General features: G+C 44.7%; 1 gene segment (V, D, J or C); it reads right to left on the bottom strand.

The window, feature by feature from the left end:
* Window positions 1-20,133: 20,133 nt before the first annotated feature.
* On the bottom strand, window positions 20,134-20,674 carry LOC111827186. The segment is given in 2 exon segments: window positions 20,134-20,483; window positions 20,596-20,674. Coding segments are annotated over 2 exon segments (429 nt in total).
* Window positions 20,675-22,202: the final 1,528 nt, after the last annotated feature.

Below are 22,202 nucleotides of genomic sequence, written 5' to 3'. Positions count from 1 at the left end.
CTTGGATACATGCATATAAGCATAACCAATGGACACAGACAATAGGGAGTTGAGAGCATGGGCTGGGGGGTGGGAGCGGCTGGGGAGAGGTCAATGGGGGGGAAGGAGACATATGTAATATGTTAAACAATAAAGAATTTGAATTAAAAAATAATAAAAAGAGAAGGCTTCAGATGAAGAAATAATAAAAATAAAAAAGCAGGGAGGAGGGGTGGGGAAAGATTATAGCCTTGAGTATAGTCTGATCTGGTCCTGCTGTTTGAATAGAGGAGCTGTTTAAATCATAAGAGCTAACAATCTCAGGGTTTAATTATCAAGTACTTCTCATAAATTGTGGAAAGGCCACAACAAAGAAAAGGAGAGGCCTGTTTTCTGTCCTTACATTATATTTTCATTTTCATTTGGTTAAAATCACTTTAGAATTTCCCTTTTGCTTTGTTCTTTGCCCCATAGGTTATTTAGAAGATTGTTGTTTTCTTTCCAAATATTTGAGACTTTTCCAAGTCTCTTTCTGTTGTTGATTTCTAATTTAGTTCCTTGGTGTTCGGAGAACATGCTTTGTAAGACGGATTCTTTTAAATGTATTGATACTTATTTTATCATGATTCATGTACACTCAATAAGAATGTGTATTCTGCTGCTGTTGGGTGAACTGCTCTATAAATATCAGTTAGGCCAAGGTGATCAATAAGTTATTCCATCCATTACTGACAGGTGTTGAAATGTCTGACTATAATTATGAATTTGTTTATTTCTCCTTGCTGGTTTGGTTCAATGTTTTGAAGCTTTGTTTTTACATGAATAAATATTTATTATTGCTATGTCTTCTTATTAGATTGCTTTGTTATCATTAGAATATGATCTCTGTTATCCAGACGACATCCTTTGCTCTGAAATTTACTTTGATATTAATTTTGCTGCTCCAGCTTTTTTGTTATTAGTGTTAGCAAGGTATATCTTGTTCAGAGAACGTTCTGAGTCTTCATGTTTATAGTGCATTTCTAGTTGGTAGCATACAGGTTTTTTGTTTTTGTTTGTTTTGTAAGGAATATCACAGTCTATGGTTTTAATTGCAGTATTTAGACTACTTAGATTTGATATAATTATTGATCTAGTTTGTCAATAACTATCATCTTGCTATTTGTTCTATTAGTTCCAGCTCTTCTTTGTCCCTTTTCCTTTGTTTTATGTTTTTGTGTGTATTAATTGAGCATATTAATAACTCCATTTCCTCTTTTTTTGTTGGCTCATTGGCTTTAATTGTATTTGTTATTTTAGTGATGGCTCTAGGGTTTGCAATTCACATCTCTGCTTTAACACAGTCTACCTTCAAGTGATATTATACCACTGGACATAGATTAGGAAAACCTCACAATGGTAAGGTATCTATTTATCTACTCTCTGTCTTGCTATTGTTTTTACATACAGTAGTCCCGCCTTATATGCAGTTTCACTTTCACAGTTTCAGTTACCAGCAGTCAAGTGCTGTTCAGAATTGTTAATGGTCAATTCCAGAAATAAACAATTCCCAAGTTTTTACTTGAGCATCATGCTGAATAGCCTGATGGAATCTTGTGCTGTCTCATGCTGTCCCACACAGGATACGATCCATCCCTTTGTGCAGCATATCCATGCTGTGTACACAACACGGTATTGGCCCCTTTGTAGCTGTCTTTGTTATTAGACTGACCGTACCAGCATCACGTAGCTTGTGTTCTAGACACCCTTATTGTGCTTAATAGTGGCCCCAAAGCACATGAGTATTGATGCTGGCCATTTAGATTTTCCAAAGAGATGCCATAATGTGCTTCCTTTAAGTAAAAAGGTGTGTTTTATAGGAAAAAAACAGTCTGTATAGAATTTGGATACTATTTGTGGTTTCAGGCATCCACTTGAAAAGTATCCCCCCAAAATAAAAGGGGTTTACTGTAACTGTTATCAGGTCGTCTTTGAATCACTTTTCTTTAACACATTCTCAAGTAGGGTTTTTATTACATCAAGCTAAAGTTAAATTTTTATTAAAAATAGAGTAGAGAAGAAGACTACAGGATTGCAGAGAAAAATACTAAAACAATACATTAATGTGCATTATTGTGGGTGACAGGTGCTCCTGGATAATTGATTTCAATGACAGTTCTTACTGAGGGTTCTAATTTATGTATTTTAAGGCTGGTGGCTGCATGTGGCCTTGATAGTTCTTTGCATGGGCTGTCCACACAAGAGCTTAATGTGGTCTGAGTAAGAGACACTCAGTACAGGTAGTTTATTGTAAATGTGTTGAAATTTTATATTTTACAGGAGAAGAATTTACCATACTTGACTGAGCCTAAGTACGGGCGCTCAATCTCAATTGTAGAATCTTGAACTATAAAGGAATCCCAGAAATCCACAGACAGAATATTATTACCCAGCAGATCTGTTCTTGGGTTTCAAAGGTCATTTCCTGACCTCCCAGTATCAGAAAGACAGTGAAAGTGCCAACGGCACTTATTCCCCTTGATGAGGGAAGAAGAGGGCCACTCCTTTGTTCTGGGAACTATGAGGAGTGGTGAGCACATGAGGGTTTGAGAGCAGGAAGAGGGTGACTCTGCATCGCTGTGGTTAAGCTGCTGGCACAGAGGTACACGGCCGAGTCCTCCTGCTCTACACGCTGGATCTTCAGAGTGGAGTAGGAGCCACCAGGCCTCTCAGCATAGAACCGCTCTTTAGGCATCCCTGATTTGTCTACGGGCTCCTGGTTCTGAAAGTAAATCAAAAACTCTGGGCCCTGCCCCAGCCTCTGTTGATACCAGTAAAGACCAACATGTCCAGAAATTGGATCACACTGGAGAGACACATTCTGTCCCCTCTCTGTGACTATAATCCTGGGGAACTGGGACACTCCAGTATTGGTGTGACCTGTGAAGACATAATTTGAAAATAGAATTAAGAAAAAAACAATTGTAATCCTCTCTCTCTCTCTCTCTCTCTCTCCCTCCTCCCCCAACCAACCCCTCACACACACCATAGACACCTAGTTAAACTGCTTTGATTTCTGAGGACTCACCTATCCCTAGGAGACAGAAGGTCACCCAGCAGAGGAGCCTGGTGCCCATGGCAAAGTCAGGACAGGAATGGAAGGTTCACCAGGTCAGAGTCCTTGTGAGCATGAGCAGAGGAGGAGAGGCCTCCCATGTCTGCACAGGCAGTTCCCATAGTGACATCACTGCCTCGATCAATCCCCTCAACCTCAGAGACACGGGATCTATATTATAGCATTCTTGGCTGACTAATTTAAATATTTATAAGCTCCTTTTTCAACAAAATCCATGCATGGCTGTCACTCTGGACTCCCATGCTGTCTGGATTGCAGAGATCTCACTGAATCTCTAAGTTTATCTTCTCATTTGCCAGTCACTCCTGTCCCCTGGGCATTTTCACTAAGACACGACAACAGCATCTTCAGTACCAAAAGGTGAACTCATTGTCTTATCTGTAAGTCAGGATCTCCAGTGAGCATCACTGTGTATGTCACCATTCCCTACATTCTCCCAGTCACACATGCTGAACCTTATCTATTTCTTAGGCAAGGGTGGGCAGGGGGTGTGGACTTGGCTTTGCCCTGGAATGCACTGGCATTCAGAGATATAAGAGATTAAATAATGTGGTAGAAAATTGTCTGAGTTGGATGCTCCTGTTCTTTCTGCAGGTCATGACCAAGTGCCCTCTCTATCTTCATTACCCTCCATGTTGTTTTATGTCTTCCCAGCTCATGGCAAAGCCTCATGTCCTTCTAGGTCACCATGCAGTAAACAGTAGGTATCCTATAGCTTTTTTATGGAAGAGGACTCCACTTCATTAACCTATAAGACACTAATGTATAATATATAAGGGGGTCCACATGGATCTGAGTTACTGACTACTTTCCATCCTGGAGGCATCAGACTCAGATTGATGGTGAGAAAAGCTAGATCTGGGGAAACAACTTCCCAGCTAATGGTATTGCTTCAGAAGACAGGTAAACAGACAGTAACAGTGGGTGGTTTGTGCCCAAGGCCCTGGGTCTGGTCCAGGCCTAACAGAAAGTACCCTGCAGGAGGACCACAGCACACAGGTATAGGAGTCTGTATAGGGCTCTGCTGAGACCTGGAGAGGGGCTGCCCCCTGCCTTTTTGTGCAGAGAGGATGTGGCTCTGCTATGCTGTGGATTCACTGCTGGCACAGAAGTACACAGATGTCTGGGAGGGGGTGGCTGAGTCTAGTGTGAGGGCAAAGTTCTCTCTATTTGATCTAGCGACACTGTACCCATCAGCAACATCTCCTTTGTCAGTGATCCCAGCACCAACTGAGTAATGGATCAGCCTCAGCCCATGCCCCAGGTCTTGTCGATACCAGTACATATTGTTGTGGTTATCAGTCTGGTGACATCTGAGAGTCACCTTCTTTTCTCTTCCTGTGACCTTGTATGTTGGGCTCTGGGTGATTCGGGCATCCAGGTGTCCTGTAAAAAGAGAGTCACAGACCTGATACTGTCATCCTAAGATGAAGATTTGGGCTGAGATCTTGGGAATCCGGGCAGGAAGCCTACCATACTCACCTGCCCAAAGGAGACAAAGAGCCACCCAGAAGAAGAGCCTGGTGACCATTTCAGGTCCAGGGCAGAATCTCATGTCTTCCTGTTCTGTCTCAAGGAAATAGACTCAGTGATGTCTGAGCTGTAGAGCTAACCTGCCACACCCCTTCCCCACAAGAACAAATCAATGATCCTCTCAGTTATAGGAACCACATGACGTCCAGGAAGTTTTCAAAACCTCAAGGTCAGAGTCATTGGAATCTGAAGACTTGTTTTACGTTGTCTCACAATTCACCGACTGATGGGAGACCTGCATTCCTGCTCAGGTCCTTGTGTGCTCATGGGTCAGAGCTCTCCCTTGGTTTCATCTGAGGCCACAGAAGACTGGACCACCTAAGTCCCCATGACTGTGCCTTTTGTGAAAAAAAAGAGGAGGCTTGCTAGCCAGATGGATGAGATGTTCAACAGAGGTACAGGTTTGCAGAATCACAGGGAAATGTTCTGTCTCCATTCAGAGGTCTCGCACCCCTACAGAATGGGAGAATATTTGATTGAATCATAAGTGTGCTCTGTGTCAAGCTAGTAACTAGTCAATACCAGTTCGAGCTGCTATTTCTTATACAGGTTATATCTCAGTGTGAGGTCACCTATTTCTGTGACTACATATTTTGATGTCATCTTGCTGATCAACTATAATCACACAACAGTGAGAAAGGACACGGAGTCATAAATCAGAGGCGAGGAGGAGGTTGATGGTCATCACATATAAAGGCTTACAGCGTGGGGCCTGGCTAACCCAGGAAAGGCCGTTACATCTTATTCGGGACTTACCTGGTCCCAGGAAACCAAGAGCCAGAAAGCAAAGGAGCCCACTCCCTGAGGCTAGATCAATGCAAAATAAAGAGGAGTTTTTCAGCTAGGACTCACATTGTTTGGGTTAGCTTACATGGAATCCCAGAGACCTGAGGACTGTTCTCACAAGAAGGTATGACCAAACCATACTGTTAGTATTCTCAATAATACCATAATTTCTTTACAGATATAAGCATTCATTAGTAATAGTTCCTTTGTAAAATATTTTTAATCAATTAGAGCCACAAATTTGATATTGCAGAAAACATGCACTTCATCTCAAAGCTATTTTTTGTGTTGTTTTTTTTTGTTTGTTTGTTTTTTGCACTGGTGTCTCCCATGCACCCGGAGTAGTGCCTATTCATGTTAAATAGTGAAGAGAGGTTTGCTATGTGGACAATGAAGAATAATGCCAGGCCTTCTCATGTACACAGGACCTTTAGAAGACATCTACAAAAAATGTTATTCTCTTTTTCAAAAAGCAACCTAAATCAGCCCTGGCTGGTTTGTCTTAGTGGATAAAGCGTCAGCACGTGGACTGCAGGGTTCTGGGTTAGATTCTGGTCAAGGGCATGTACCTCAGTTGCAGGCTGGATCCCCGGCTCAGGTTGGGGCATGTGCAAAATGCAACCAAACAATGTGTCTCTCTCACATTGATATTTCTCTCGGTCCCCCCCCCCCCCCGACCTCCCTTCCACTCTTTCTAAAAATCAATGCAAAAATTTCCTCAGGTGAGGATTAACCAAAAAAAGCCCTCTAAATTTTCATAGCTTTCAACCCACAAATCCCAAACTACTCTGTATCTGTATTTAATTAGTGTTTGTTGAATGAATGATGAAAGGAATGAATGGTTATAGGAGTCCAGGCAGACTCCACTTCTGTAAAGATAACCCAGTCTAGTCAGTTATACATAGGTCCAGAGCTTGAAGGGAGCAACAACCCATGTGAGTCTGTTGAGAATTCAAAATTAATCAAAATAAATGGGGAAAAGATTCATTCCTATAAGTTATTATAAGACTTTTGCTTTTATTAGGCTTTTAAAATTAATAGATGGCAGAATGGATGAAATAAAAATGATGGTCAATTCCTTCCATACTGTCACCATTTAGGCTGGCCCCTGGAGGCACAGTCTGAGATGAGGACTTAGGTGCAAGTAGTTTATTTTGAAAATAATCTCAGGAAGCAAGAGAAAGAGAGCAGGGAGAAAGAAATAGTGAAGGAGAAATCTAGGATAAGGTGCAATATTGCAGTTATGCAGGCACATCCGGAGATGGATTTATGGATTTTGTCGGAATCTGCAGAGAAGCACACAGACCACCTCCTGGGCTGTCCTCCTGGATACAGAGGCTGAGCTGTCATCCCTGGCTCCTTTCCTTCCAGGAGCATTAACACTTCTGCTGCTCTGGCTGCCCTGCAGTGCAGGTCATTTGTGCTCCCATGATAGAGAGGAGGCCAGAGCAGAAAGCAGAGGGGCTCCCAGCCTGCAGGTGAGGGGGTCCTGTCAGAACCAGGTAAATGCACACAATCTTGCATGTAATTCTCCACTGCAGCTGAGGCTGATACCAGAGGTGGGCCAGGACGGTACTAGAGGCTCCACTATGATAGTCTCTCTTCACACAAAACTCTCCCTTCCATCAGCTCTTCCGTGTAATCACCAATCACTCTGAAGCCACAACTTTCTGGTAGCACCACACCTTTTTGTACATCAGACTTAACATCAAACAGGAAGTGCTGTTTTTGGTCCCATATTTATTTTCCCTTAAGAATCACCTCTCTGTAGTTAATTTCATTCAATAAATTATCAGACAACAGTATTAGCATTTCAAAGGAGTTTCTGTCTGAACCATAGACGAGTCAGGCAAAAGTAACCCATGGCTGCCTTTGATCCCAGAACTGCACATCTATATCTACACTAATAAAAGAGAAACATGGTAATTGGCGTACGACCGCTACCCTTCCCATTGGCTAATCAGCGTATCCTTATGCAAATTAACTGTCAGCCAAGATGGCGGCCGGCAGCCAGGCAGCTGGAAGCGAACATGAGGCTTGCTTGCTCCCGTGACTGCAAACTCCAACGTTCCCCGCCTGACTTGCAGGCCTCTGAGCTGGCAGTTTGAAACATTCTAACAAATATAGCTGGCAGGGATCTCAGAGCTGAAGTTATACATTGTTTCGATTATAGAATGGCAAACAAACCAGCAGAGGAAGCCTCAGAGCTAGAGCCAGAGCTAAAGCTGGCCCAGAAGAAAAAAAAAAAGAAAAGAAGGAGTGGTTGGGAGCTTCAGTCAGCCTGAAAGCAGCCCTCAGCCCCTCACCCAGACTGGCCAGGCACCCCAGTGGGGACCCCCACCCTGATCCAGGACACCCTTCAGGGCAAACCAGCCGGCCCCCAGGCCTCTATCCTATGTAGTAAAAGGGTAATATGCCTCCCAGCACCGGGATCAGCGGAGCTGCGAGGTCTCCTGGCACCGGATCAGCGTGACAGGGGGCAGCACCCAAACCCCCTGATCGCCCTGCGGCTCTTTGTGTGACAGGGTGTGGCGTCCCAACCCCCTGATCGGCCCTGCTCTGTGTGTGACAGGGGGTGGCGTCCCAACCCCCTGATCGGCCCTGCTCTGTGTGTGACAGGGGGTGGCGCCCCAAACCCCCCCCTCCACGGGCCCTGCTCTGTGTGTGACGGGGTAGAGCCATAACCTCCCCATCGGCCCTGCCCTGAGTGTGACAGTGGTGGCGCCCCAACCCCCTGATCGGCCCTGCTCTGTGTGTGACAGGGGGCGGTGCCCTAACTCCCCTATCGGCCCTCCTCTGTGTGTGACAGGGGGGAGCTCCCCAACCCCCTGATGGGCCCTGCTCTGTGCATGAGAGGGGGGAGCTCCCAACCCCCTGATTGGCCCTGCTCTGTGCATCACAGGGAGTGGCGCCGCAACCTCCCCATTGACCCTGCCTTGAGTGTGATAGGGGGCGGTGCCCCAACCCCCCAATCAGCCCTACCCTGAGCGTGACTGAGGGTGGCATTGCAACCTCCCAATCCGCCCTGCTCTGTGCATGACAGGGGGCGGCGCCCCAACTCCCCAATCAGCCCTGCTCTGAGCCCGACCAGGGGCTGCACCTAGGGATTGGGCCTGCCCTCTGCCACCCAGGAGCAGGCCTAAGCCAGCAGGTCGTTATCTCCCAAGGGGTCCCAGACTGCGAGAGGGCACAGGCCGGGCTGAGGGACCCCCCTCCCCCCCCCCCCCGAGTGCACAAATTTTTGTGCACCGGGCCTCTAGTATATATATAAAAGCCTAAGCAGTCATCCGATTGTCCGACTGTCTGACCGGTAGCTATGACATGCAATGACCACAAGGCGGCAGGCACTCAATGCAGGAGCTGCCGAGCTGCGGTGACTTGGCAGCGGCGATTCTCGGGTGACGCAACCGGAACCAGAGAGGAGGGAGCCCAATTCCAGGGTGCATCACCCGAGAACTGCCCTCTCACAATCCAGGATGCTTCAGGGGATGTTGGAGATCGGTTTCAGCCTGATACCCACAGGCCAGGCCTAGGGACCTCATCTGTGCACAAGTTCATGCACCGGGTGTCTAGTAGTAAATAATTGTCCTAGACTAGAGATTTATCACAGTTTATAGAGAACAAAGATTAATTGAGCCTATATTTTTTATTAAACAGTTTGTTTTATTTGTTTGTGCAAATCTCTGCATGACACACATTATTGGCCCCAGGTTACAAATGCAAATATTCAGACAAATATTTTCTGAGTCACCAACCCAATGCAGGTCAGAATATGAACAGACAGGTCCCCAAAGCTGGATCTCTTTCCTCTTCAGCAGGTTCCTTCCCAGGTGAAAGCTGTTATGCAAATGATTTGTGTTAAAGCCTGCATTTCTGACAGGAACTTTTGGGTCCATATTCCTATTTTGCAGATGCCTCCCTCCACCAAATGCAGAAGGGTGGGGTGATTAAGAAGTATGGGTGGAAGTCAGTATTGCCCATGTTTTAATCCCTGTTATGATATTTGTTAGCTGTGCCTCCTTTAGCAAATTATCCAAACTGTCTAACAGTCATTGTTTTCACCTGTAACCTGGGTAATTTGTGTGCTACCTCACAGAAAATGAGCAACAAATAAGGTGATTGGATTAAATGCACAAAATGAATAGAATTAAAGTCATCTGCATTCATCAATAAACTTGTATCCCAGTCTGTAAATGTCTACACCAGTGGTTCTCAACCTTGGGTGCACATTAGAACCACCTGGGAATCTTTTTAAAATCCTGATTTCTGGGCCTCATCCTTCGGAAATTCTGTTTCTTTGTTACTAATGTTGTGGCCCCACCCCATAACAAAGAAACAGAATTTCCGGAGGATGCGGCCCAGAAATCAGGATTTTAAAAAGGTTCCCAGGTGATTCTAATGTGCAGCCAAGGTTGAGAACCACTGGTCTACACCATTCATTTAATAGCTGTGATGCTCAGCTGTTTTCTGCAGTTCCTGACCTGGGCAGAAGTAGCGATTTCAGATGTTCTGATGGAAAGTTTAGGCAATCTGAGACCCTCCTTCCTCCACACTTCCCAGTGGTTTAGAAACACTGATTCCCTGCAGTAACCCCCAGAATCCTGCCTTCAATTCCTAGAGGGCTTGTTTTCTTGGTGAACATTCTGCTAGTCTGGAAATCCCATAGTCCCTTAGCTCCTTTATTGGAGGGACATCATGGTCTCACTCTATGTGAACTAGGACAGGACAGACATGTTCTCTGGCTTGAAGTTCTGTATCCTAGAAGTTGGCAGGCAATCAGCTGTGTAACCACACATGATGGGTGACCTCTTCATACTTGCTCTGATGCTCTGGAAATGGCAAAGACAGGGCTCTGTTATATTTTATTTTGTTTCTTTTACTTTTATAAAATTTATTTTTATTGTTGAAAGTATTATAGATGTCTTATTTTGCACCCCCCCTCCACACACACTGACCCCCTTCACCCCGTTCCAGCCTCCACCTAGACCTTCACTACACTATTGTCTATGACCATGGATTAGGCATATATGCATATTAGTTCTTTGGTTAGCTCTTCCCTTTCCACTCTCCCCCCTTCCCTCTGAGGTGCGTCATTCTGCTCCATGCTTCTATGTCTCTGTATCTATTTTGTTCACTAGATTCCACATGTAAGTGAGATCATGTGATACTTGTCTTTCTCTGACCGGATTACTTTGCTTAGCATAATACTCTCCAGGTCCCTCCTTGCTGTCTCAATGGATGAGAGATGCTTCTTTTGTATAGCTGCATAGTATTCCATTAACTAAGACACAGGCAGCACCATGGAATTCTAGGGGAATGTTGACTTCTGAGGCCTGGAGATGTATGGTTGACAAATGTGAAATATTTGGGACATCCAGGAGCTGCAACATCCTGGCTATAAAACCATATATGGAGCATTTTATCTTCTGTAAAATGGACACACAATGTCTACCATGCATTAGCACAAACAACATGGACAACCAATCTACCACAGCAGGAGTTCCTGCCATGTGCTAGGAATTGCAAGGTGCTGGAAGAGCTGGGAGGACAGTCAGGAAAGCTCTGGCTGAGCTCAGCAGGCCAGGGAGGATGTTGCAAAAGAAGTTAGCCCTATACTGGTAACTTGCTAAGGCCCCCTCCCTCTCCTGTGACATCCTCAGCTGGGGCAGGGAGGTTTGAGTACAGAAAGCCATTGATCCTGCAGGGCTGTGTCTAAGCTGCTGGCACAGAGATACACGGCTGAGTCTCCCAGCTGCAAGGCGCTCAGGGTCAGCTCAGAGCTGTAGTTATTGAACTGTTTTCCTGAGAACCGATCTGGGATGCTCCCCTTTTCTCTCTCCTTTTTTTCCAAATATTCAATGAGGAACTGGGGGCCGTGTCCCAGAGTCTGCTGGTACCAGTACACACTTCTGTGTCCAGAGATGGGGTGGCACTTCAGAATGGCCATCCCCCCTTGTCCTTTGATTACATGTCTTGGGGACTGGGTGACTCCAGCAGCCACTGAACCTGTGGAGGAAGGAGACAGAAGCTGGAGACCAGCACAGGAAGGACATAGACAGGCAGTGACAATTAAGAACTTTGGGTTCAAGGATGTCCTACCTGAACTCAGGACTCACCTGCCCCCAGGAGACAGAGGGCCAAGCAACAGAGGAGCTGAGGGCCCCTAAAAGATTTGGACAGGACAAGACTGGCCATCTCCCAGCTCTGGGCTCTGGTGCTTAGGGTGAGAGAACAGAGGCTTTGCCCCTCCCTTTGCTCTGAGTGGAGGGCTTGCCTGTGATGTCACTGTCCTTGTAGGCTCCACAGGCACCTTGCGCCTCCTGGACAGGCTCAGCTGCTCCAGGCATTCCTCATTCTGTCCATCTTCCTATGAACAGGTGCTACTGGCTGTGCTGAGCTGTCCAGGCAGGGTTTGGGCCTGTGGTCATCCCCACAGCTTCTCTGTTTCCTAGAAGCAGGTGCTCCTTGCTCTACACCTGACTTGAATTATCCAGGCTACCCCACAGAAGGAAGCTCCCTCACACTCTCCACCAAACATAGGCTCCAAGGGAAGCCTTACCTCCAGACAAGCCAAGCTTGTGGCTTCCTGCTGTGACCAACACACCTGCATAGCAGTTAGTGTGAGAAGATATGATCAGCAAACCTGATTCATCAGATAGTCTCCCTGATGTAGGGACCAAGCCAAGACTCTCTCCCTTAACCCTCCCTCTCCCACAGGACCCCTTCAGCAGCGCACTCAGTGGATACACAGCGCCCCCACGTGGCCACTTGTGCAGTAGCGGTGTTGACAGTGCCCAGGCTGGCTGGGTTCTGTCTAAATTAGGCCTCAGGATTGGTGGGGACCCTGCACTGTTCCTGCTGATATGATGTTTTCTGTTTCAAGTTCACTCTTTCCAGGTGGTAGTGAAGAAGGCGTGATGCATATTTCCAGAAAGGGAATAAAATTCTAAATATCATCAATGAGTGTTCTAGGACGGAGGACACCATACATTTGCTGCCCTGGGAAGGGGTAGAGGGACCTTGGGCAAAGTGCTGTCTTTAACCAAAGGTAATTCTTGGGCAGGGTAGACCATGGGTTCTATCGGCCAAAAATGCTCCTACACAGCTGGAAATAAACCCTCTATGGAGTGCCTACTTATAGATCCTCTTTTTGGGGCGGGGCAGGGGTGGGGGTGAGATCACCCTATTCAACTCTTTAATCTTTTTAAAATTGAATTACTCACCTTTAAAAATTATTCATTTGTAGGAATTATTTTTATTTTTTATACATACCCTTCCTCAGATATATATTTTTTCCTGATTTCTTTTGATGAACAGGATTTCAAAATATTTGTAAAGAAAAATGTGCTTTTTAAAGATTAGAATATTTTTTGTTCTCTAAGAAATCTTTGCTACTCCAAGGTCATGAAAAGAATTTGCTCTGCTTTTTTTTCAGAAGCTTTATATGTCATAATGAATGCTGACCCATCTCATATGAAAGTTTGCAAAATCAGCAAAAGTCTTCTGTAAATATTTCCGGTTTTCTGTCCCAGCTGCTCAGCTCTGCCACAGCTGTGCCAAAGCAGCCAGAGACACTGTGTATGTGAGGGAGCAAGGCTGTGCTCTAATAAACTTCCTGTATGGATACCAAAATCTGAATTTTACAGAAATTTTGTATGTCACAAATACTGGATTTTAATCTTTTTCAACCACTTAAAAATGTAAACACCATTGGTTAGCTTCTGGGCCCTATAAGATGGAGTGAGGTAGGATTAAAAATCATTATTTTCCCATATGCACCACTGATTATTTTTCCAGCACTATTGTTGAAATGACTATTTCACTCCTTTTGTGCTACTTTTTATGTTTGGTCTAGGGATTACAATATGCATGTTTAACTGACCATACTGTACCTGCAAAAATGTCCATTAACCATAAATTTTTTCATACATGCCCTTGATTAGGGGAAGGACTTTTTTCAATTACTTCCAATTTACTGAATTTTTATCAGGAATTGATGTTGGCTTTAATCAAATGCTTTTAAGAATTTATAGAGATGATCATGTGATTTTTCTTTTTTTTTAATATTTGAGTACATTGACATATTTTTTAATGTTAAACTAACTGCACTTTAGTGAGATAAGCCCCACTTGATTATGATGTTTGTTACCCTCTGTAGATGTCATTGCATTTTGATATACTGAATTCTAAAAGGATTGTTAATCTGTGTCCATGAGGGATATTGGTCTGTAGGTTTTTGTTTAGTGTTGTTTTGGTAATTTCTCAGTCTCATTTGAGTACCATAGTAGTGCTGGCCTCAGGATGAGTAGGGAATTATTCCTGAGTTTTCGGGTTCCTCAGTGGGTACTTCTTTAGTGGCATCCTACAAATTTTGATATATTTTCATTAAGTTAAAATCCCTTTATAATTTCCATTTTGATTTGTTCTTAGCCTCATGCATTATTTAGAAGATTGCTATTTCGTTTCCAAATATTTGGAATTTTTTCAGATCTCTTCCTGTTATTGATATCTAATTTAATTCCTCTGTGGTTGAGAGAACATGCTTTGTATGACTTGAATTCTGTTAAATGTGTCAATACTTATTTTATACCCAAAGTTTATAGCATTCTGGTCCGTGGTCCATGCGCACTCGATAGAATATGTATTCTGCTGCTTTTGGGTGAACTGTAAATATCCGTTAGGTTGGGGTGATCATTAATGTTGTTTATGTCTTCTATATCCTCACTGATTTTATTAGGGGCGGTCATGATGTTCAATCAATTACGACAAGTGGCCCTAGCTCAATTGCCTCAGTGGATAGAGTATTGCCCCAAGAACTAAAGGGTCCTGGGTTTGATTCCAGTCAAGGGCATGTACCTCGGTTGCAGCCTCGATTCCTGGCATCCAGTATGGGTATGTGCAGGAGGCAACCAAGAGATGTGTCTCTCAGCAGCACTTGACAGTTGAGGACTAAAATGCTGACTTTATCACCTTCACTCTGAGCTCTCCTATTTCTAACCTTCATCCTGCATTTTCTTGGTCCTTCCCAGGATTTGGGCAGCACCAGGATATGTGGGAAGGAAAAGGTGGGAAAGATGGTAGAATTTTCAAGTCTTTGCTCTTTGCCCTGAAAGCAGTTTGAATTCACAGTTCAAAGCTGCTGGGGATGAAATGGTGCCTCTGGTGGGTACTGATCTAAGTTGGTTAGGTTCTTCTATTAACTTTAAAGGAAAAACAATACCCTCGATTATTAACTCATTTATCTACATATTGACTTTTGCCCTCAACTCCTTATCACAATACCTCTTGTATTTACAAGTCAGTTCTAAAGTAAATAAATGTTCCCAAATTACAAGAGGGTGGAGGCTCTGACTCCTCGTTCTAGGTCCAGCCTGTGAATAATCAATCCCCTTTATCTGAAAAGGAAGGTAAATGAGCGCCCTCTAGGGCCTGCATTTCCAAACTCAGTAGAAACAAGTAACATTTCCACAGGCTTTAGACTTGCTCAGTTTGTGTTTTTAAAACAAGTGGCAGTAGAATTACAATGTTGGTTGTGGTGTCAACACAGGGTTGATGAACACGTCATAGCTTTCTCAAATAAGGTTCCCACAAAGAAGTGGGAAGAAATGCTGTTGTCTCAGGAAGATATTCTCACTCCAGTACTTTTAGGGTTCTACTCTTTGAAATAAGAGTCTATTTTCAGTCTTTGCTGACTGACAGCAACAGTGGGGAGTGTGTGTCTGGGGTCAGAGGTCTGGTCTGGGCCTGGCAGACACTGCCCTGCAGGTGGACCTCAGCACACACTGAAGTTCATCCTGCAGGCACAGGCCACTGGGGGTTCCATGGTTTGTTAGTTTGCATAGGGCTCTATGGAGTCAGTATTCAGGGCCCCACCCCTACCTTTTTGTGTAGAGAGGAGTCAGCCATGAACCATGTGGATTCACGGCTGGCACAGAAATACACAGATGTCTGAGAGGAGGTTGCTGAGTCCAGTGTGAGGGCAAAGTTCTCTGTATTTGATCTAGTGACACTGTACCCATCAGAGACCGCTCCTTTTTCAATGCTGCCAACACCATATGAGTACTGGATCAGACTCAGCCCATGGCCCAGGTCTTGGCGATACCAGTACATAACGGTTTGGTTATCTGTCTGGTGACACCTGAGAGTCACCTTCTTTTCTTTCCCTGTGACCTTGTATATTGGGCTCTAGGTGATTCATGCATCCAGGTGTCTTGTAAAGAGAAAGCCACAGGCATGATGCTGTCATCCTAAGATGAAGGCTTTGGCTGAGGTCTTGGGAATCTAGTGCAGGTAGCCCCCCTGTACTCACCTACCCACAGGAGACAAAGAGCCACCCAGAAGAAGAGCCTGGTGACCATTTCAGATCCAGGGCAGAATCTCATGTCTTTCTGTTCTGTTTTGAGGAAATAGACTCAGTGATGTCACTGTCCTTGACAAATGCTTTTCCTGCAGAACTAATCTGCCACACCCCTTCCCCACTGGAACAAATCAATGACCCTCTCAGTCACAGGAACCACCTGAGGTCCAGGAAGTTTTCAAAGCTTCAAGGTCAGGGTCATTGGAATCTGAAGACTTGTTTTGCTTTGTCTCAAAATTCACTGACTGATGGGAGCCCTGTCTTCCATGTTCAGATCCCTGTGGTCTCCCTTGGTTTCAGCTGAGGCCACAGAAAACTGTTTCACCTAAGTCCCCATGACAGTGCTTTTTGTTAAAGAGAGAGTAGGCTTGTTAGCCAGGTAACAAGGACAGCCAGAGGTACACATTTCTGATGCTTGAAGAATCACAAGAAAATGTCTGTTTCCATTCAGAGGTCTTGCACACACCTCCACCCCTTCCCCCGACAGTATGGGAGAATATTGATTAAATCCTAAATGAGCTACAGTGCCACGCTTGCAACTAGTCAATATCAGTTGGAGCTGCTATTGCTTATACAGGTTATATCTCAGGGTGAGGTGTCCCCATTTCTGTGACTGCATATATTGATGTCATCTTGATGGGCAACTATAATCACACAACAGTGAGAAAGGACAAGGAATCAGAAATCAGAGGCAAGGAGGAGGTTGATGGCCATTGCATAGAAAGGCTGGCAGCTTGGTGCCTGTCCAACCCAGGAAAGGCCTTTATATCTTGTCCAGAACTTATCTGGTCCCCGGGGAACAAGAGCCACACAGCAAAGGAGCCGCATACCAGGCTGGAGCAGTGCAAAATAGAGAGTTTTCACTAGGACTTACATTGTTTGGGTTAGAGTACATGGATTCCCAGAGATCTGAGGACTGTTCTCACAATCAGATATCATCTATCCATATTGTTAGTATTCTCAATAATACACTAATTACTTTAGTAAAATAAGCATTTACCAGGAATAGCTCCTTTGTAATTTTCCTATAAATTAATGAATTAGAGTCATAAATGTGATGTTCATTAAAAAATGTATGTCATCAGAAAGCTTTTTTCTGGACCTTGTGTGTTTGCATAGGTGTTTCCCAAGCTCCTAGATAATGCCGCTATATGGTAAATAGTGAAGGCAGAATGGGCCATGCAGGCAATGAAGAATAATTTCAGGCCTTCTCATTTGTGCAGAAACTGTCCAAGACTTCTAAATATTTTTTTGTTTTCTTTTTAGAAAAGCACCATAATTATAAGCATACGTTTCCACCAAGCCCAAATGACTCTTTACCTGAATTCAATTAGGGTTTGTTGAATGAAAGGAATGAATGTTTATTGGAGTCCAGGCAGACTCAACTTCTGTAAACATAACTCAATCTAGTCAGTCACAAATAGAACCTATTTCAGAGCTTGAAAGGAGCAGAGACCCATGTGAGTCTGTTGGGAATTTTAAATAAACCAAAGTGAACTGTGAAAAATCTATTTATACCTGTTGTTATAAAACTTTATTTTTTTAATGTATTTTATTGATTTTTTTTACAGGGAGGGAGAGGGATAGAGAGTTAGAAACATCAATGAGAGAGAAACATTAATCAGCTGCCTCCTGCACACGCCCTACTGGTGATGTGCCCACAACCAAGGTACATGCCCTTGACAGGAATCGAACCTGGGACCCTTCAGTCTGCAGGCTGACGCTCTATCCACTGAGCCAAACCAGTTAGGGCTAAAACTTTATTTTTATAAGACTTTTTGAATGATTGGATGGCAGAATGAATGAAACAAAAATGACAGTTCCTCTTTCAAAGAGAAGAGACTTCTGATGGTCATTTCCATCCATCACTGTCACTGTTTAGGCTGTCCCTGGAGACCCATCTGAGATGAGGATTTAGGTGCAAGTAGTTTATTTTGGAAATGATCTCAGGAAGCAGGAGAAAGAGAGCAGGGAGGAAAGGTTATGGAAGGAGAAAATCAGAATAAGGTGCAATATTGCGGTTGTGCAGGGACATCAGGAGATGGATTTTGTTGGAATCTGCAGAGAAGCACACAGACCACCTCCTGAGCTGGCCTCCTGGACACAGAGGCTGAGCTGTCATCCCTGGCTCCTTTCCTTCCAGGAGCATTAGCACTTCTGCAGCTCTGGCTCCCCTGCGGTGCAGGCCATTTGTGCTCCCATGATAGAGAGGAGGCCCTAGCAGAAAGCAGAGGGACTCCCAGCTGGCAGGTGAAGGGGTGCTGTCAGAACCAGGTAAATGCACACAATCTTGCATGTAATTCTCCACTGCAGCTGAGGCTGATACCAGAGGTGGGCCAGCAATGGATGGACGGTACTAGAGGCTCCACTATGATGGCCTCTCTTCACACAAAACTGTCCCTCCCATCAGCTCTTCTGTGTGATCACCAGTCACGCAGAAGCCACAACTTTCTGGAAGCACCACACCTTCTTGTACATCAGACTTAACATCAAACAGGAAGTGCCGTCCTGGGTCACCTTTTCATTTTCCCTTAAGAGCACCTCTCAGTAGGTAATTTTACCCAATAAATTATTAGGCAACAGGATTTGCATTTTAAAGGAATTTCTTTCTGAGCCATAGATGAGTCAGGCAAAAGTAACCCCTGCCTGCCTTTGATCCCAGAGCTGCACATCGCAAAAATTTTTCTACACTGGAGATTTGTCACAGAGTTTATAGAGAACAAAGATTACTTGAGCCTATATTTTTTATTAAGCAATTTGTTATATTTGCTTGTTTTAAATATCTACAAGACAGGCATTATTGTCCCCAGTTTACAAATGTAAAAACTCAGGCAAATAGTTTCTGAGTCATCATCCTGCGGCAGGTCAGAATATGAACAGACAGGTTCCCAAAGCTGGATCTCTTTCTTCTTTAGCATGTCACCCTCCAAGTGAAGCTGTTATGCGAATGATTTGTGTCAGAGCCAGAGTTTCTGAAAGGGATCTTTGGGTTCATGTTCTCATTTTGAAGATGCCTCCCTCTACGGAGAGCAGAAGGGTGGTGTGATTTAAAGCATGGGTGGAAGTCAGTATGGCCCATGTTTGAGTCCCAGTTCTGATATTTGTTAGCTGTGCCCCTTTAGCAAAGTATCCAAACTCTAACAATCAGTGTTTTCACCTGTACCCTGGGTAATTTGTGCTACCTCACAGAAAATGAGCAATGAATAAGGTGACTGGAGTAAATGCACAAAATGAGTAGCATTGAAGTCATCTGCATTCATCAATAAACTTGTACCCCAGTCTGTAAAAGTCTACACCATTCAATTAATAGCAGTGATGCTTAGTTGTTTTCTGCAGTTCCTGACCTGGGCAGATCTAGTGATTTCAGATTATCTGCTTGAAAGTGCTGAGTGTTAGGGCAAGCTGAGACCTTCCTTCATACACTGTCGGTTTAGAAACACTGATTCCCTGTAGTAACTCCCAGAATTCTCTTGAAATTCCTGGACAGATTCTGTTTTCTTGGTGAATCTTCTGGAAATCACCCTAGCCACTTAGCTCCTCTTTAGAGGGACATCATGGCCTCCCTCTATGTGAACTAGGACAGGAAAGATGCACATTCTCTGGTTTGAAGTACTATCCTATATAATAAAAGCCTGATATGCAAATCGACCAAACATTGGAACAACTGATGAAACAACCAGTTACTATGATGCACACTGACCACCAGGGGGCAGATGCTCAATGCAGGAGCTGCCCCTAGCCTGCAGGCCCAGGCCAGCCAAGGCGGGTGCCAGGCTCCTCCCCTCCACCAACTGCCCTGGCAGTCACCCCACAGATCGGCCCTGATCACTGGCCAGGCCTAGGGACCCTACCCATGCATGAATTCCATGCACTGTGCCTCTAGTGTCTTATAAATTTCCAGGCAATCAGCTGTGCAACCACACATGAGGTGTGACCTCTCCATCCCAGCTCTGATGCTCTTGAGGGGAGAGACAGGGCTCAGTTATATTCTATGAACCAGGCACAGGCAGCACCATAGAATTCTAGGGGAATGTTGACTTCTGAGGCCTGGACATTTAGGGTTGACATATGTGAAATATTGGGAATGTCCAGGATCTGCAGCTTCCTGCCTATAAAAAGTTATATTAAAGGCTTCTTCTTCTGTAAAGTGGACACATATTAGTGACAATGCATTAGCACACACAACATGGACCCCACTCTATCACAGCAGGAGTTCCTGCCATGTGCTAGGAATTGCCAGGTCCTGGCAGAGCTGGGAGGACACTCAGGAAAGCTCTGGCTAAGCTCAGCAGGGCAGGGGGAGTTTTAGAAAATAACTTAACTCTGGAACTTGCTAAGGCCCACACCCTCTCCTGTGACATCCTCAGCTGGGGCAGGGAGGTTTGAGTACAGAAAGCCTTTGACCCTGCAGGGCTGTGTCTAAGCTGCTGGCACAGAGATACACGGCTGAGTCTCCCAGCTGCAAGGTGCTCAGGGTCAGCTCAGAGCTGTAGTTATTGAACTGTTTTCCTGAGAACCGATCAGGAATGTTTCCTTTCTCTCTGTCCTCCTTTTCATAAAAACTAATGAGGAACTGGGGGCTGTGTCCCAGAGCCTGCTGGTACCAGTACACATAGCTGTGTCCGGAGATGGGGTGGCACTTCAGAACAGCCTTCCCCCCTTGGACTTTGATTATGTGTCTTGGGGACTGGGTGACTCCAGCAGCCACAGAACCTGCGGAGGAAGGAAACAGAAGCTGTAGACCAGCACAGGAAGGAGATGGACAGGCCAACAACAATCAAGAACTTTGGGTTCAAGGGATGTCCCACCTGAATTCAGGACTCACCTGCCCCCAGAAGGCAGAGGGCCACGCAGCAGAGGAGCCGGGGGCCCCTGAAAGATTCAGGCAGGACAAGACTGGCCATCTCCCCACTCTGGACTCTGGTGTTTGGGGTGAGAGAGCAGACGGTTTTGCACTTTCCTTTGCTCTGTTTGGAGGGCTTGCCTGTGATGTCACTGTTCTGATGTCACTGTCCTTGTAGACTTTCACGGGCAACCTGCACTTCCTAGACAGGCTCAGTTGGTCTAGGCATTCCCCATTCTGTCCATCTTCCTATCAGTAGGTGCTCTGGCTGTGCTGAGCTGGGCCAGGCTGGTTTTGTGGCAGGTGACCATCCCCCAGCTTCTCTGTTTCCCAGGAGCAGGTGCTTCTTGCTCTACACCTGGCTTGAATTATCCCAGCTGCCTGACTGAAAGAAGTCCCATCACACTCTCCACCAAGCATAGGCTTCAAGAGAGAGCTTAACTCCAGGCAAGGCCAACCTCATGGCTCCCTAATGTGACAACACACCTGCATAGCAGTTAATGTGAGAAGATATGACCATCAAACCTCTGATTCATCAGACAATCTCCCTGATGTAGGGACCCAGCCATGATTCTCTCCCTTAACCCTCCCTCTGCCACTGGGCCCCATCAGCAGCTCACTCCATGGATCCACAGTGCCCTCAAGCGGCCACTTGTGCAGTAGTGGTGTTGACACTGCCCAGGCTGGCTGGGTTCTGAATTAGAGTCAGGACTGGACAAGATACTGCAAGCTCCTGCTGATGTGATGTTTACCTGTCTCAGCCCACCCTTTGCACGTGGCACTGAGGGAGGCATGGTGCATTTTTCTAAGAAGGAAACACAAATTCTAAATCTCATCAATGAGTGTTCTGGGAAAGAGGACACCATGCATGCAGCTGCCCTGGCAAGGGGAGGAGGGACCTTGGGCAAAGTACTCTCTTTAACCAAAGGTAATTCCTGGGGAGGGCTGACCTTGGCCTTCTATCAATCAAAAAATCTAAGCAGCTGGAAATAGACCATCTCTGAAAAGGGAGCTGCCTAATTATAGATTTTTTTTACCAGTCTTTTTTATTCTTTTGCTTTTTTAAATAATTGAATTATTTACTTTTAAATTATTGATTTGTAGGAAATATTTATATTTTGAATACATTACCAGCAAAAAATATATTCATAGAAATTTATTTTTCTTAATATATTTTGTTGAACAGGATTTTAAAACTTTTAATAAAGAAAAATATGCTTTTTAAAGATGAGAGTATTTTTTTGTCCTCTCAAAGACATTTTGCCTACTCCAAGGTCATGAAAAGAATTTGTTCAGCTTTCTCTCAGAACTTTATTGAGAATGCTGACCCATCTTATATTCATTTTTGTTTATGGAACTATCAGCAAACTTTTTCTGGAAAGGGTCAGATGGTAAAGATTTTGGTTTTCTGTCCCAGCTCCCCACCTCTGCCCCTGCAGTGACGAAGAGCCAGAGACACTGCCCTCTCGAGTGAGCATGGCTGTGCGCCAATAAACTTGGTGTATGGATACTGAAATCTGAATTCAATATTATTTTTCTAAGTCACAAATATTACTTTCTCAATTTTTTCAACCATGTATGTAAACATC

This window comes from Myotis lucifugus, unplaced genomic scaffold, assembly GCF_000147115.1.
Source record: "Myotis lucifugus unplaced genomic scaffold, Myoluc2.0 scaffold_141, whole genome shotgun sequence".
Classification (NCBI taxonomy): Eukaryota; Metazoa; Chordata; class Mammalia; order Chiroptera; family Vespertilionidae; genus Myotis; species Myotis lucifugus.
This window is presented reverse-complemented; position numbering and strand designations above follow the sequence as displayed.